This window comes from Tamandua tetradactyla, chromosome 24, assembly GCF_023851605.1.
Source record: "Tamandua tetradactyla isolate mTamTet1 chromosome 24, mTamTet1.pri, whole genome shotgun sequence".
NCBI classification, from domain to species: domain Eukaryota; kingdom Metazoa; phylum Chordata; class Mammalia; order Pilosa; family Myrmecophagidae; genus Tamandua; species Tamandua tetradactyla.
In genome coordinates, this window is record NC_135350.1 from 50,319,230 (window position 1) to 50,337,322 (window position 18,093).

Sequence of the window (18,093 nt, forward strand, 5' to 3'; positions counted from 1 at the left end):
TCCTTGTAAGAAGAGGAAATATGAACATAGACAAAGGGAAGATGGCCATGTGACTACTTGAAGCAAAGAATGCTAAGGATTGCTGGCAAATCACTGCCAAAAGCCAGGATTGTGGCATAGAAAGACTCTTCTCTACATGCTGCAGAAGGAGCAGGACCTGCAACACCTGAAGTTCATACTTCTATCCCCTAGAACTATGAGACAATAAAAATCTGTTGTTCTAAGTCACCTAGTTTGAGGTACTTTGTTACAGTTGCCCTAGGAAACTAAGGCAAGACTGTTGCAATTTTGGGTGGGATAGCCATTAGAGAGAGATTTAATTATAGTGTTTAATTCTCCATAAACAAAAATATCTATGATGAAGTCTACAGCTTAGTTCTGCTAACAGCTGTTGACAAAATATCTTCCCACTGCAATAACTTTAAGATATAAAGAGATGAAAACTCCACCTTCAAAAAGTAGACCTAACAGCCAATCTACTGCCAGTGCCAAGGTAGTCCCACTGACCATAAGACATTCTGGAACCTTCCTTTTCTGTGCAAGCCTATATGAAGAGAAAAAGCATCATTTCTTCCAAAAATTTCTGCCGTCCTAGGTCAAACAAAATATGGCCTTCATGGGTGGGCCACGGTGGCTCAGCAAGCAAGAATGCTTGCCTGCCATGCCAGAGGACCCGGGTTCGATTCCTGGTGCCTGCCCATGTTAAAATATATATATATATATGGTCTTCATCACTCCTATATGTGACCACTGTTGCTGAGGTACAGACAGAATGCCATCCCTACGCTTTCACCCACCTTGGTATCATTCTTTCTATATATAATTAAAACCCAGAATACAAGTGGGTAGGAAGTATGTGTTTTAGGTAGGTGGGAACAGTGATAAAAACCAGGGGAAAATGTAAAGCACCTGTACTAGTTTGAAACTATTAAGTACCCCAGGGAAGCCATATTTTAATCCTAATCCAATCATATGGGGCAGCTGTTTGTTTTATTCAATATTATATGGTGGAACTTTTGATTAGATTATCTCCAAAGAGATGTGACATGCCAAACTGTGGGTGTGACCTTTGGATTAGATGGAGATGTGACTCCACCCATTCTAGGTGAGTTTTGACTAGTTTGCAAGAATCCTTTAAAAGGGGAAACCTTTTGGAGAAAACTAAGATGCATACACAGATACAGAAATTTGGCAGAGCAGATATAGATGCTTGGAGAACAGTTGCTTCAGAGATGACAAAGCCAACATGAGACCCAGACTCTTGGAGATGCAGGGTCCAGCAGACATGTGCCTTCCCATGAAATGCTAAGCAAGCCAGAACCGAGAGTTGTGTTCCTGAGTTGCCACATGAAGGCCCACAGACATTAAGTGAGAAAATGTCACAGGAAATAGAGGCTGAAAGCAGTGGAGCCAGGAAACAAGGGACTTCAAATACTAGCCGTGTGCCTCCCTGACAGAGATGTTCCAGTTGGCATGAGCCTTTCTTAAGTGAAGGTACCTCTTGTTGGTGCCTTAGTTTGGACACTTTCACAGCACTAGAACTGTAAACTTGTAATTTATTAAATTCCCTTTTTAAAAGCCATTCCATTTCTGCTATATTGCTTTCCAGCTGCATTAGCAAACTAATACAGCAACCCAACTATAAAGCACCACAGTCACAGACAGACATGGAAATAGCCTTCACAGCAGTACAAACTGAAGATTCTAGTTTTTTGTTTCATATATTCAGAATATCTGATGTTTGGACAATGGAGATAGGGAAATAGCTTATCTCAGTGCAACAGAGCTATAGTAAATGAAAACCTGCTAGACCCTTGGAGTAGGAGCCATGAACATTACCTAGCATCTGGCTATGGATCCAAGAAGGGGAATGAACCCACAGCAGGCCACTGAATCTTGCAACTTTCAAGCAAAGGTCAAGAAATGGACAGGTTTATCTTGATCAAAGATGACCAAATAGAAAGAAGACAAACTTGAGACCTATAAAAAATCTTGAAGAACAAGCAAAAGGAAAAACATTCTGAAGATTCAGAGAAACAGCAGATCTCTGAATTCTATTCACTACAGGACCTAAAAAAAACTGTTCAAAAGACATTTTGCAAGTTCAGCAAGAAAATACAATTTTTATTAAATGGAAACAGAAAGCAACAAAGGATGAACATTAGGGAAAAAACTAATTGAATCATGACAAAAGAAATAAAGAAGAATTAAAAGAAAATTAAAGGGAAATCATAAAATTAAAATCTATACTAGAGGGCCTGCCCCAATCAGAATGACAGTGTGAGATGTTTCAGGGCTCTGTTCCTTCATATAAGGTTTGAAAACCCAACAAGAATTGGCAGAAACATATTTTAAAACAGTTAAAGGATTAAAATAATAGGGTAAGCACTGAATCAAGAAAAAGGCTCTTAGGATCTTGAGGCATCCTGACTGGCCCTTCACACACTCCTCACCCACTCAACTCAGAGGCTGCCAGCACTCCCAGTGTGGATCCCTGGTCCTAGTTCCAGAAGGAACAGAGTAAACCTTGTGCACATACTGGGAGCATATTCATCTAATTCAGTCTCTCTGGTAGTGACCAGAGTGACCTGGTGTCCTAGAACTTGTCCTGCATGTGGCAGGTGGCTCACCAAGGTCTTCTATGGAATGCTGTGGGAAAATAATCAAGTCATGGCTTGGGCAAGGCATTGGTGGCTGTAGGATATTCGACACAGTTTCAGGGATAGTGAGGATACGGCTTCCTAGGAAAAAGAGGACATTTGTATGCCTGTAAATAGGGGAATTCCTAGGACCATATATGTGCTGGTTCCACAGTTGGTTAAATCCTCTCACAGGGCACTATTCTTTAAGGTCTCCCTTTCTGGAGGCCCAGAATTCTCCAGAACTTCAATTGCTGGTTTCTTTGTACCCAAGAGTTCAGTTTTCATCTTATCTCTTTCCGATCACATTTCACACTACAAGCTTTGAGGGGAAGCCAGGTGGCACCTTCCACATTTACTTTGGAAATCTCTTCTGCTAAATATCCAAATTCATAGCTTTATTTTAAAAGATTTTACTGCCTTCCAGCCAAAGCCACTAGTCAGCTTTGCCAGATTATCTGCTATTTTAAAACAAGGATTTAAAAAAAAAAATTCTGTCTAGAGCCTGGTCCATTTCTGTCTAGAGCCTGGTCAGAGATACCTTTAGAGTTCATGTTTCTACCACCAGTCTTTTCAAAGCATTCAAGGCTTTCTCTATCAAGCTTCTCACAAGTCCTCCAGAATCTTTCCTTTATCCATTTAAAAAGCCACTCCAAAATGTTTGGTATTTGGAAGCCACAGCAGCACCCCACTCCTGGTACCAAAATCTGTTCTAGTTTGCTAGCTGCCAGAATGCTATATACCAGAAATGGAATGGCTTTTAAAAAGGGTAATTTAATAAGTTGCAAGTTTATAGTTCTAAGGCTGAAAAAATGTTCCAATTAAAACAAATCTATAGAAATGTTCAATCTAAGGCATTCAGGGAAAGATACCTTGGTTCAAGAAGGCTGATAAGGTTCAGGATTTCTCTCTCAAGTAAGAAGGCACATGGTGAACACAGTCACAGTTTCTCTCTTTCTTGGCTGGAAGGGCATATGGCGAGCACGGTGTCATCTGCCAGCTTTCTCCTGGTTTCCTGTTTTATGAAGTTCCCCAGGAGGTGTGTTCCTTCTTCATCTCCAAGGTGCTGGCTGGTGGATTCTCTGCTTCATGGTGTTGTAGCATTCTCTGCTCTCTCTGAATCTCCTTCATTCTCCAGAATGTTTCCTCTTTTATAGGACTCCAGAAACTAATCAAGATCCATTCAAATGGGTGGAGATATGCCTCCTCCTAATCAAGCTTAACAACCATTATTGATTAACTCACACCTCCAAGGAGATGATCTAATTACAGTTTCAAAGATACAATGTTGAATAGGGATTAGAAGAAATGGCTGCCTTTACAAAATGGGATTAGGATTAAAACATGGCTTTTCTAGGGTACATACATAATTTCAAACCAGCACAACATATGCATGTCCAAGATAAGAGGTGAACCCAGAAAGAAACAGGGAGGCCCCTACACTTTGGCCTTGAGCTATTCTCCAAAATAACTATATGGATAAGCCCAAAGGAAAACACTTGCACAGGTTAATCTTCAAAGACTGCAAAGGTGTTTTCTTTTTTTCCTCCTCCTTCTCTTTTTTACTTTTGGTAGCTTCTTGCATTCAAGAAAAGCTCCGCCATAACAGTAGCTGGTTGTAAGCCTTTAGAACAGATGCCTCAGACTCAAAATTTCAGCAATAACACAATAAAATTCAAGATGTCCAGGTTTCAATGCTACAAATCATACAAAGAAACTGAATGTGATGGTCTAGGCAAAAGAGAAGATATTTTTGGAAACATATCAATGAGGAGGATTAGACTTGGAGCATTCCATACAAAGACTTTTAAAACTGGTCCAAAATAAGCTCAAAGTGCTAAAAGAAAACAAGAACAAAGAATTAAAGGAAATCAGGAAAATGATGGATGAACACAGAGAATATCAGTACAGAGATGGAAAATATGAAAAGGAACCACAGAGCTGAAGAGTAAGGAAACAGAAATTTAAAATTCCCTAGAGGGGTTCCAGAGAAGACTGGAGCTGACAGAAGAAACAATCAGTGAATTTGAATATAACATCATTTAAATCAGCTAGTTTGAGGAGCAGAAAAAGGAAAGAATGAAGAAAAGTAAAAAGAGGAAACTGTGGGACACCATTAAGCACACAAATATACAGCTTGTGAGAGTCCCAGAAGGAGAAGGAAGAGGGAATAGAATAGAAAGAATATTCAAAGAAAAAATGGCTAAAAACTTCCCCAACGAAATGAAAGACATGAATATACATTAACAAGACACTCAGCAAGCTCTAAGACAGATATACCAAAAGAGACCCACAGAATGCCATGTTGTAATCAAACTGTCCAATGCCAAAAAGAGAAAACTCCGAAAGGCACAAGAGAGAAGCAATGTGTCACATAAAAGCGAACCATAATAAGATGAAGTGCCAATTTCTCACAGGAAACCATGGAGGCAAGAAGGCAGTATGAAGGCATATTTAAAGTGCTGAAAGCAAAAATTTTCCAACCAAGAATTCTTTATCCAGCAAAACTGTCTGCCAAACATGAGGAGGGACTTATACATTCCCAGATAAACGAAAGCTGAGGGACTTTGCCATCACTATCCCAGCCTTACAAGAAATGCTAGGGGGAGTTCTGCAAGTTGAAAGGAAAGGACTTTAGACAATTAACTGAAGTCACATGAAGATAAAAAGATTTTCATTAAAGATAATGACGTGGTAATATATAAATACCAGTACTATTCTTTTTTTTGTGATTTGTAACTCCACTTTTTGCTTCTTACAGGATCTAGAAGACAAATGCATGGAATGTGGTGATAGATTAACAGTTTAGAAACCATAGTGTATAGATCAGTAATTTGTGACAGGCACTAAATGGGGGTAGGAGGGCATAGGAGTTAATGAGCCTAAATTAATTTAAATTAAACTTCAAAAACTGAAGTTTTTAAGTTGGTACCAAAGTAGTGAAATTTAGGAAATTAAGTTTAAGCCCCATGGGGATCAGCAGAAAGATATAGGAAAATGTGCAAACTCATAGAGATGGGGAGTAGAGTGCAGGTTGCAGGGGTGTGAGACAGGTAATGGGGAGATGATGCAGGATGGGTGTGGGATTTCTGTTTAGGATGAAGGGAGAATTGCTGTGGTGGATGGTGGGGAGGGTGCTGTGACACTGAGTGTGATTGGTCCCATTGGATGTCGTGCTTGGGAGGGGCTGGTATGGGAAGATATGTGTTGTATGTTTGTTTCCACAGTTAGGAAAGAAAGAGAAACTTGGGAGATAGTGGTGGGTGAATGCAATGCATGATACTGAATGGGATCTGGTGGGGAGGGGAGGTGGGGGGAGAAGGCTCAGTAAGACATTGGAATGTGGGAGGGGACTGGAATATATATTGTGGACCATATGTCAGGATTTCTTGGGCTTCATGATGAAACTTAGGTGAATGCATGACAGGGTGTTCTTATTTGTGGGACAAGTGCATAGAAGTATTGCATGTTCAAGTAGTAATTTGTGTGTGGCCTGCTCTCAAAGTGCTCAGAATGTGGAAGGATGGATGGTTGGATAGATAGATGAGGGATGCATGGAGAGGTATGGCAAAAGTGGCAGGATATTAGGGTTGGTTGAGCTAGTATCTGGGCGGTTGAGGTATATTGGAATTCTCTTATGAGATTTGTATTATTTTTGGAACTATCCTATGGATTAGAAATTATTTCAATATAGAAAGTATTTTTTTTAAAAGCTGAATCAAAGGTAGTAATACAAATTCAAAAAAGCTCTTTCCATAATGCAGAAGAAAAAGAGAGAAAAATGAGGAAAGAGAACATGATAGATAAAGAAGGGGAAAGAGAAGGGAACAACCTAAGAATCATAGGGATTTCTGAAGAGATGAGAAAACCTGGAATGGATATAATGTATCAAAGACATAATGGAAAAAAAATTTAAGAAACTGGAATGCAGACTCAAAGGGCTCCAAAATATTCTAGGCAAAATAAGTTAAAAGAGACCTCAGCTAGAAATATCCTGCAAAATATATGAAGATAAAGGAACATTTTACAAGAATCCAGTAGGCTAAAACTAGCTGTATATAATGCAGTAGAAAGTGAAGGATATCAGACTTCTCCTCTGCAGAACTAAATTCCAAATTTTAACATGAAAGAGGCTATAGGATTGAGAGGAGATGAAATTATAATCACACAAACCCCAAATTTCAGACTCTATCAAATTATCGTTTATGAATGTAGGCATCAAGAAAAATCATTCTCAAATAGAGGCTCAGAGATATACCAATTTCCTATCATTACTAAAAAAAATATGCAAAGGTGTAGTCCAACCTACTTAGTTTAACCAATATCAAGAATGGGAAAATTGTGGTATTAAAAATAACTGGTGAACTGGTAATATCATCAGGAACACTCTCAAACTCAACAGACCACACCTTACTGAACAGACCAATTTTAAATGACCCTACGAAAATGTGGAGGGTATATGCTCTGTTCACAAGGCATCTGGACAAAAGTTGAAAGTAAGCACCTATAGGACAAATTTATAGCCCCATAATAAGGGACCAATCCTTTATTTGAAAAGAAGGAATTTCCCCCTTTATCAGGGATTGTAGCTAACTTCTAAAATGTGATTATAACCATGTAAGTAAACAAATACATCCACATTTGCCTACAAAAAAAATGGCATGAATTTTTTTTTAATTCTATTGTCTGTTTGGTAGAACTATGGGTGATCTTTTCTTTCATGTTTTTCAGCCTTTTCCAAACTTTCCTTAATGAAAACAACAATCCCTTCTTCAAAAGTTAAAATCATGGAAATCTTTGAAGACAGATTAGAAATTTTCCTAGAGCTCAAGCCCTGGATATATGTTTCTGCTGATAAACTTACATTTTCCCTATATTCAATGAACTAATACATTAAAAATACTTGAAATAGTTCTCAATAATGTTAGCAACTGCTATTACTATGATAATTACACTAAATGTTCTGTAACACATCATTTTTAGAAGAAAATATACCATAATCATTTAAATTATGAGCCGGCTGTGGTCTTCTGCAGTTGTGGTGTTGAAATGCATAGGTTTAGAAGTGTTGACTCTTCCTAAATGTAGAACCTTGAGCAAGTTACTTAACTTCTCTGTACCTCAGTTTCATCAGCTGTAAAATGGGGGCGATAACAGTTCCTTCTTCCTAAGGTTGTTATGACAAGTATAAAACTTTTAAAATAATGACTGGCTGATAGTAAACACACAAAATAAGTGGTGATGGTGGTGGGTGATGGTGATGGTGATACGAATGCTGGAGTGGGGATAGTGATAGCAGAGGTGATAACGTCACGCTGATAGTACTAACTCTATTTACGGCACCCCCTTACATCACCCAACAGTTAATAGTGAAATAAATCAAGAAAAATGGTTCTAAATAATCTGACAGTTTTGTTTTTTCCCTTAACATATCTTGGCAAGCATATTGATTTAATGATGCAAAGTAATTAAAATCAATCTAAAGAAATAATATGTACCTATTCCAAAATTTCAGAATTCTTGTATATAAATTTAGCTCTAAACTATAGTACCAAATTTCATATTTTTATATTAATTATGCATATTGATGCAAATGATAAAGTGAGTACTATGTGTGAAGTTAGACTTTATAGTTACTGTTTTTTTTAAATGGAATGAGTAGTTTCGATTACTTCAATGCCTGGCCCCCTAATATGCAGCCTGCTGTTAAATGTTCAAATAATTAAAGCAGAAAAATTGCAATTGGATGTTTCCTCTATTGCTTCTCCCCATCTCTGTTATTTTAATGGAGGCAAAGTGCTTAACTTCCCTTTGCCTACAAGGAGATGAAAACCTGGATTGTGCTTAATCAAAATGCCCCAATGCTACTGTGGCCTCCAAATGTAAGAACAGAGGAGCAAAGCATTGTGTGACTCTACAAGAAGCTCACTTAGAATCTTCAAGTGGGGACAAGACTTTGTGATGAACTGGGAGATGTGACATGAGCACAGCAGTTGGCATAGTGTGTGTAATACAATCTAATCTTTCAATTAGACACATTTTTCCTTTATTTGGCATTTAGCATTTCTTGTCTAATTGCCTTTTGTCTGTCTTAAAAAATATTGCCCAATTGTCACAATATGCCATGTTATTGATTTTGTTTTATTTGACACAAAGTGCTGCTCTGTACCAATTTAATGTAGACTTCTAGCTTTTCCTTAGATCAAAATTGAGCTATTTGCAACTGGAAGCAAACTCCTTTCATGGTTATATGTCAACTGCCTCGGAACATTCACAGGAGTCTCTGAAAGAATAAAACCTACAAAATACCATATATACCACATTTATTTCCAATTGATTTTCTCTTCTAAATTTGTGTGAAGAGGCTAATTTTTTGAAAATGAAGTCAATTTTAAATGAAGAACAACAGCACACTATTTCAAACATGCCCATAGTATATCCCTTGATAATTTGAATCATTATCCCATAAGGATTAAATTGTGTAAAACTGGATAATCATGTTCAAAGACATGCACATTTTAAAACAGACTATCTCTAAACTTTGAAAAATGGTAAAATCATGATCGTATTACTGACTTTTCCAGATGTTTAGCTTGACATTTTTGGTACATCTGCAATTCGAGCTGGCGGCTTCTTGTATGTACCCCCAAGGCTCAGTTTCATTTTGTAATAATTGCCCTAAATGGCTGGTAATTAGATCTGTAGCTTCTAAGGGTAAAAGAAATGTCTCAGAGGAGGTCTCCACAAATAAAAGTAAACCAAACAGCCTTCACTTCTTGTTTCTAATGTGTCCAAGGCCAGTCTAACAATTTCAGAAGAAACTACAATTTCTTGAACAGCAACATTAACAGCCTGTGAAGTGTCATTCTGAAGTGTCTTCCTTACCTGATTACAGAACAGAGGCTGACATTGAGCTGCGAAGCACTGGGTGACCCCATTTCTACACACACATTTGGCACACAGGCTCAACTGCCAGTCCTCCCCATCCTGAAACACGCGGCCTTCATAGGAACAGGATTCTGCAAGACCAAAGACATAGGACTTACTTGGGGGAGAAAGAGGTAGAACAATTGTATTTGCTGAGCCCAGGCATGACTGCAGTCACACAGGAGTCCCCAGACAGAATGGGGCTTCTTACTCAGGGTGATTTAATGCTCTGCAGTGGTCATCTTGAAATTCTTACTAATCTTATCTTTGAATTTGTGCTTTGCAAGTGAAGCGTGATAGGTCAATGTAGCATGAGCTGGAGACTTGAGATCTCAACTCATGCATGGTCTGACCTCCTGCTGCTCCCCTTCTTCCCAGGGATGGGCTCTGGATCTCCTGCTCCCCCATGCCTTCCCAGAGAACCCTGCTACTCTGCACCCACAGTGGTGGCCTGAATGCAGCTCAAAGAGGATGCATGCGCCTTATGTACCAAGCCTCATAGCAGGGCCTGGGTGCCTATGAGGGTCCACACTCACCCTGAGAGTACCCCATTGCCTGAGGAAGCCAGACATCAAATAGTAAATATAAACCACTGTGACAGGTTGAGAGGAAGACTACAGAAGAAAGAAAGATTTTCCTCCTGCGTTTTGAACAAGGGGTTCTGCATTTTCATTTTGCTCTGGGTCTTGCAAATTAAGTAGCTGGTCTTGGCTGATTCTCTACTCTCTCTAGGAAAACTGCTTTCAGCAAGCCTCTCTCATGGAGGGCCAAGGAAACTTCTCAAGACCCAAGAAAGAACCCCACAAACTCAACATCCCTGATTCTGAATTATCTGGTCCCAAGCAGCTGTCAGACTATCTGGTGAATGGCATGCATGAGACAAGCATCTACTTCCATGATTTCCTGGGTCACATTTTAATTCTTGGAAGAGTTTCTTGGGTACTCAGGGACAAAATAATTGGCATCCAGGGAGAAAGCAGGGGTCTTTTTAAAAGGAAAAGGTGAGAATAGAGTATAGCTTCCAGGTGCTATTAAATAAAAGAATACCTGTAGTTATGATTTGTCACAAGATAGCATAATGCATCAATGGCAATAATTCATATTTATGACAAAGTAAAAAACTAAATGTTTTTTGCATAACTAAATGTTATACAAAAAGACGGGACACGTATTCCTAACATGGAATACTAGGAACACATAGACTGAGAGGGATTTGCAAGAAGCAGGCCTGGAAATCGACTTGGTAGATTGTTGTATATCCCAGAAAGAATATGTTCTTACCCTTCATCCCATTCCAGTGGGGATGAGCCCACTGCAGAGATAGGATCTTCTGGAGATGTTCTTTTTGGTTAAGGTATGGTCACCTGAATCAGGATGGGTCTTAATCCTAGAGATAGGATCTTTTGAAGATGTTCTTTTTGGTTAAGGTATGGTCACCTGAATCAGGATGGGTCTTAATCCTAGAGATAGGATCTTTTGAAGATGTTCTTTTTGGTTAAGGTATGGTCACCTGAATCAGGATGGGTCTTAATCCTAGAGATAGGATCTTTTGAAGATGTTCTTTTTGGTTAAGGTATGGTCACCTGAATCAGGATGGGTCTTAATCCTAGAGATAGGATCTTTTGAAGATGTTCTTTTTGGTTAAGGTATGGTCACCTGAATCAGGATGGGTCTTAATCCTAGAGATAGGATCTTTTGAAGATGTTCTTTTTGGTTAAGGTATGGTCACCTGAATCAGAATGGGTCTTAATTCTACTATTAAAGAGTTTACAGAGATAAAACCACAGGGAAGAGCTGGAAGCAGGACATCAGCAGAAACTTGGGAGAGAAAGGAGAGGACAACACCAGGTGATAGGAAAGCCAAGGAACACAAGGTTGGCTGGCCAGCCAGAAGGCTACTGATATGGGAGGATTCAAGCCTTCCAGCCTCTGAAACTATGCACCAATCAATTTCCATTGATTAAGTCAATCAATTTTGTCATATCACAGCAGCCCAGAGACAGACACTCCTGGCTGGCTGAACAAAGGTTCAGTGCCTTGGTTTGTAGAAGGCATAATCTCCTCAGCAAGGATGCAATGAAGACAGATGAAGACGACAGTGTGTGTCTTGGGAAAAGGCATCATCCCAAACTTCAGCCAGCAGAATCTGTGATAACTATACTACATGAAGAACTCATATGTTTGTTCTCCTCTCTATCAAGGGGGCAGCAGAACTGCGTTGGCCTCAAGGATTCATGCCAAAAGACCTTTTCCTTATTCCCTCCCCATCTCAGGAGCTGTGTATGCAGAGGGATGCACCTAGCCAAGACAAAGTAAATTAATTGGAGACTTGCCTTCCCAAGTTTGGCATGGAATTTATAGGTTTGTTCCAGTCTCACTCTGAAGCACTGCTTCCTGCCAAAGGCACAGCTACATCTTGGTTACAATGATATGGAATGGAGTTAGAAAGATCTCTGAGCTACACTGAACAAGAAAGCAAGAGAAGGCTTGGGGTATCAGAATGTGAACCTGAAAGGCAAAGATAACCCTTTTCTACAAGCTCATACTCACTCCCAGGGCCCACGCAGATGGGACAGCAGCTCCCTTCAGGGATGACTTCCAGCTTCTGAGGTCCACAAGTCAGGGGTGGGCAGGGTTGGGGAATACATCGGACTTCCCCGTGAGTGCAAGAGCACACACTACAAGGGGAGGAGGCCCATTCTGTCCCATGCTGTGTATTGGAGAAAAAGGTAGGAGAATGTTAGTCCCAGAACGTAGGCTTTCAATTGGCCAAACAGAAACAGTCCTCTTACACAAACTAAGAATGCAGATTAAATGGCTGTCCTGGAAAGGGGGACAAGGGCACAGAGCTTGCAAGATTGAGGTCACAGTTTGCAACGTACCAAGTGAGAGACAAATAAAAAAATTGACTTTCCTTTTTTTTCCTTTTATTCACAGAACTATATATGTGTAAGTTTCAGAAAAATGCAAAACAAAAGAAAAAAATCAAAATCACCCCAATCCCATCATCTAAAATGTTCTATAAAGCACAAAGTAAAATATATATTCATATATACACTGTATTCTTTATAATGGTTATATAGCTTTCAGTAGCTCTCACTCTGATGCTGTTTCCTCTTTTTTACCTTGCTTTTCATCCTTATTAGCTCCGATATTCATTCACTCTCCCCACTCCCCAGCCCCACTGTTCCAATGATGCTATGATCCTGGGTGATATATGAGAGCCAGCAGGGGGCCCTGCTTCATCCAGTTCTCCCACAGTCTGAAGAGCCCAGGCGTTCCCAGGAAGGACGCCCATCCACACATGTAGAATGTTACCAACCTACTTTATGCTGTGACACAACATTTCCAAGGCTGGCACTATGTTAGTAACCAACAGACCCATGTATTTTGATTTATCTTATGAATTACTCAACACAAATAGTATCTAAGTCAGCAATTCTCAGAGGAGAGGAATGCGGAGGGGATGGAGGTGGGTACCCTGAATGTAAACAAGCTACAAATACATTGGTTACTTAGGGAAGTATACATCAAACTATATCATGCTCCCAATGGCAGAATGGAATAATGGTGGCCTTTCAGAAGATGTAGAAAAAATAATTTTCGTGAATACTTTTGTTGTTTTCCTTCTCTAAAGTTTTCTTAAATATTGGAAGCTGCTCCTTTTTGCCTCTATTATATCCAGCATATGATGATACCTGATATAGCACAAATCATATTTGGACTTCTATTAAAACCATTACAAATTCTAGTTGCTCAGTCACCTAAATATAGTCTGGGGATTGCAAGCCTTGGTTTCTCTAGAAGCCAGCATCCAGAATGAATTTTCATCTCTTTCAAACACAAAGGATCCCTGTCTCACTTAAACAAAGTCAGTATCCCTTTATTCTGCAAATTGCTGCCAGGTTGCAAACTCACCAAGCCTAATAGTTTGGAATTACTAATAACCTGCTCTATCTGTTTAAGAATGATAATAATCAGCAGTAATAGACTTCCAATTATTTGGGAAGCAAATCCCCACCTGACTATCATGAATATAACTCTGCTCTAGGTAGACTTACTGGGAGCACGAGAGGGCAATGATGCAAATTAGCATTGAGTTAGAACAACAGATGATTTCCTCAGCTACCCACACATACTCAGATTCCATTTTGGATCTTCCAGCTTTGGTTTATTAGTAAGTGACAAATCTTTCTAAATTTCAGCTTTGTTATCCTGTAAAATACAATGGTTATGACAACATCTCCTCTACTGGATATCATAATTGGTAAATGAGTAGCACTAACAGAGCCTAGCAAAAGTCATGGCAGCTAAGGGGGGAGTCAACCCTCTCCCCTCTTTCCACAGCCTGATTTCCTGAACTTTCTCCCCATTTTCACACTTTGTGTTGACTGTGATTAGTAGGGAAGGACATGGATGCTATGGTCAAGTCTTTTCCCATCAATTTCTACATCTGCTCTAATTATATACAAAATGTCCTATTAATTGAGCATAGAAATGGGTAAGTCAACAAACTATTGGCTAGAAAAAGACAGGGGCCGATTGACATTTACACTTAGATACACCTAAGCATAAATGTACAGGAAGAAATTATAAAAGAAGAGTTAACAGGTCTGATTAGACAAAGATTTAAAAATCTGTCAAAAATATACTGCAAACCAAACCAAAAGGCAATGATGAAAAGCTTGCTAATTATATTGATTAGAACAAACTCTAATATATAAACTCTAATATATAAAAGCACTATGAACAATAAGGGAAAAACAAATACCTCAACTGAGAAATGGGACATAAGCTTATAGAATATTCAACTTTATTAATTGCAAAGAAATATCAGTTAAAATAAAAATCAGGGGTGGTGAGACAGTGGCTAAATGGCAGAATTCTTGCCTGCCAGGCCAGGTTCAATTTGATTTCCAGTGTCTGCCCATGCAAAAATAAATAAATAAATAAATAAATAAATAAATAAATAAATAAATAAATAAATAAATAAATGTTAAAAAAATAAAAATAAAAACCAGATGGCATTTTTTAATATCATATATGGTAAGAGTTAAAAATCCATAATGCCTAGTGTTGGTGAAGCAGCAGTGAAATGGGATTCCCTTACACAAACAGCCTTACCACAGAGCCTAGAATAACTCAACCACGAGACGGCTACTCAACATAGGCACACTGAAAAGAGGCTACACCATCAGTGCTATTCCCACTGTGTTTATCATTAATACAGAGCAATTTTAAATTGAATTTTAATAAGTGTAGGTTTTACAAACCTTAATGCTCAATCTTTCAAATGCTTTGAACTATCAATTTCACTTTTAATAAGTTATCTGAAGAAAATGATCAATACACATAAAGCTTAAGTCCAAGGAATTCTATCTCCTGCTATTATTTATATTGAGAATGTAATTATTTCAGTGAAAATTGGAAGCTACACAAATGCCAAATAATACAGAATGTACTCTACATTATCATCAAAAATGATGTTTTCCAATAGTATGTTAGGGAACTATTTACAATATAACGTTATTAATTGCAATATTAGTGCTATGTACAAAAGGGAAAATATAAACTGTATGCATAATTCCAATTATATAAAAATAAATATCTACATATATTACCTATCATCTATCTATCCATCTCTTCTGTCAACTCTCCTCACTCCAAAACTGAAAAGGCACTGACGATGTTGCATTTTACCTGAACACTATAAGGCTGGATCTTCTCCTTAGCCTGACTAAACTTTAGATAGGCTCCTCCTTGTTTCTCGGCTTCTAACCTCTCTTACCTTGCTCCTTACAGAAACCAGATAGAACATGTTCCATCTGGCTTCAAGAATAAACACAGGAAAGAACATGGATGTAATGAACATACTTCATTGCTTGATCTTCCCTTATGGTCCTCTTCTATTAGTGCACCCCAGTCCTTAAAGACTTTCCTGCCCTTTATTTCAGCAAAGTTGAGCACACTCTCTCTCCCCCACTGTAACAGTCTTCTAGTCTCTCTCTCTTCTCTCTCTCTCTTCCTCTCTCTCTTTTACAAGCACCCACATGCATGACCACACACACTAGCTCTCTGGTTTCTCTCTTCTCTAAGCATATAGCTTTGAATAAAGTCATCCTTGTCTGTTTCATTGTCCAGTGTAAACTTCTTTGATAACATGAACAGTTCTCAGCATATTGCGATAACTTGTGATTTTGTTTTAAATTTTCTGCTTGTATACTTTTCCACATGTTCCAAATTTTTCCCAGTAAACATGTTTCTATTTTTTGCAATCAGAAAACAGATTACTATTAAAATATCTAATGAATTACTTACACAGCCTAAATAAAGTATAATTTGAATTCTTTGTATAAAACAACTTAACAGTGAACTTCTTTACTTTATTAAAAGTTAGGAGGCTGCATTTAAACATTTCACTTCTTGACATTTCACTTCATTAAAACAAGAGCTTGCTTTTTTCCTCCTAATAAGAAACACTAACTCCCATTGCTTAAACATTAACAATCACACCACTTTTCGACAGAGACCAGAAAAATTAATTATACTAATAACCTGTCAATCACCAAGGTTTTTTCATCTGTAAAATGAGAGGGCTGTATTAGTTAATCTCTCCAGTACCTTTGAGCTTTCCGATGATATGAATCTATTATCTAACTCAAGAGACACAAAATGAAGCAGTGGATTCTCCCTTCACAATAAGCTGGAGAATTATGGGAGTAACAGAGAACATTCAGCAGAGGCACTCCGTTGCTTAATGTCAAAGTCACAGAAGAAGCTCCAGATGGTGATCCAAAGGGCACAGAGTGATGGAGAGAAATTACTCCCACATTTCTCGCTGGCACTCTCACTTAACAGGCTTTTTGACCTAGGGACAAGTAACATAAGTTCCCTCTATTTTTGTCTCCTACTCCCCTCCCTAAGATGATGATGCTTCTTTCACCAGACAGTTGTGAAAATTAATAATGCATATAACCCCCCAGCCTAAGTTCAAGGGGGTTGACATATGCAGATTCATTATTATTATTTCACAGTGTTCTCCATACTCCATTACAAAAATGCTATTTTAAAAAAATAACACTGTAGCAGCAAAGAGAGCTCTGTAAAATCAAAGAATAGTCAATACATAAGAGCAATGTTCTCCTGAGATCAGGTGTTAGTTGTACCATCTTAATCTCATTAATACCTTTGAAAACATGAGATTTTTGACAGTGGGCAAAAGCAAATTCTACAGACAACAGTTTAAATACATTCTTTTGTGTAGTCAACTGATAAGTCTGCTTGGCTGTTAACATAAATCCAAAGGAAAGAAAAGGTCATAATAAAGTATTTTCCTGGTTTACTGACAGAACAAAAAATAATTTTCTTCATATAATTTTTCCTGTTATGAAGTTATAGATTGAGAATTCTAAATATCTGGGAATGTTCAGTGCATATTATAATTACATACCCTACTTTGGGGAGAATGAGGCTGCAGAATTCAGTATTCATCTCTGCTTTCACACACATAAATTAGTTCTTCTTTTAATCTCACATAGGCAAAGTGAACAAATATCTCTCTCCCTACTTCTCTATTCAATCAGATGCAGGCATAGGGCAGTATCACCTGCCACTTTCTTTTATAGTGAAACTTCAAGCACTATCTTCTCAGATGCGACATTATCTGGTGCTGGGATTAAATTAGCAAGGAGGAAAAGAAAGGGGATTAATAGTCCTATCCCCTCCTTTTCACACATTAATGGAGGAGGAAGGAAGAACAGGCAAAAAGCATTCCAGCATTCTTTAGAAAAACACAATTAAGTCTTGTCTCCGTGATTGACTCACAAGGTTGGGCACAGACCCAAAAGTTGGTTTGAAGGGATAGCTTTGGGAGGTCATGGATAAACAGTTTCCTAAATCCTCACTGCATATAAATCCATAAGACACTCTCAAAGAGCCCTGCAATCAGCCAAAAGGCTCAATTGTTTTCTTCCCTCCACAGAAGATCTGGGGACATTTCTTGACTTGCTGGAATGTCAGTTGTATAAGATTTGGCCTCCCAACAAGCAAAAGAAGTCTTCTAGTGTGGCTCACCTATATGGTTACAGGGTGACCTTGTAATGCAACCTGAGCTCAACCCATCCTTGCCTTTCCTTTGCTTGAACCCTACTCTCTGGGCACAGCATCACTTCCACTATTACCTCGCCTGCCACACCCACTCTGTCCTAAAAGCCACCCCTAAATCTTTCTCTTACAGGAAAGTTTCCAATTCGTATTACCATTCCAAAGTTTTTAAAATGTCAGGCTATTTTGTAGCTACTGGGAGAGTCTCCACAACCTGCCCTATGGGATGCAAGCCAGAGATTACAGAGAGAGGCTTACTGCTGTTGAGAAGGAGAGGAAAGTACTCTGGTAGCTACTTCCCAGGCAAGCTGAAAGGGCCAAAAAAGAAAAGGCTGCAAGATTCAGAGGAAACCTAGTGATGCAAGTGGCAAGGAAAGTTTCAGACCAAACCCAGACAAGCATTTAACTGACACAAATGAGAACA

The 18,093-nt window shown here is 38.7% G+C and overlaps 1 protein-coding gene across 2 annotated transcripts in view; it reads right to left on the reverse strand.

The window, feature by feature from the left end:
- Positions 1 to 18,093, reverse strand: part of FRAS1 (Fraser extracellular matrix complex subunit 1) — a 500,829-nt gene that overhangs the window by 269,048 nt on the left and 213,688 nt on the right. For both annotated transcript variants that reach the window (XM_077143064.1, XM_077143062.1), the window contains exons 5-6: positions 12,117 to 12,276; positions 9,525 to 9,658 (exon numbers count right to left, since the gene is read on the reverse strand). In XM_077143064.1, coding sequence (XP_076999179.1) covers positions 9,525 to 9,658; positions 12,117 to 12,276 — 294 coding nt within the window. The remainder of the gene's footprint in view (positions 1 to 9,524; positions 9,659 to 12,116; positions 12,277 to 18,093) is intronic.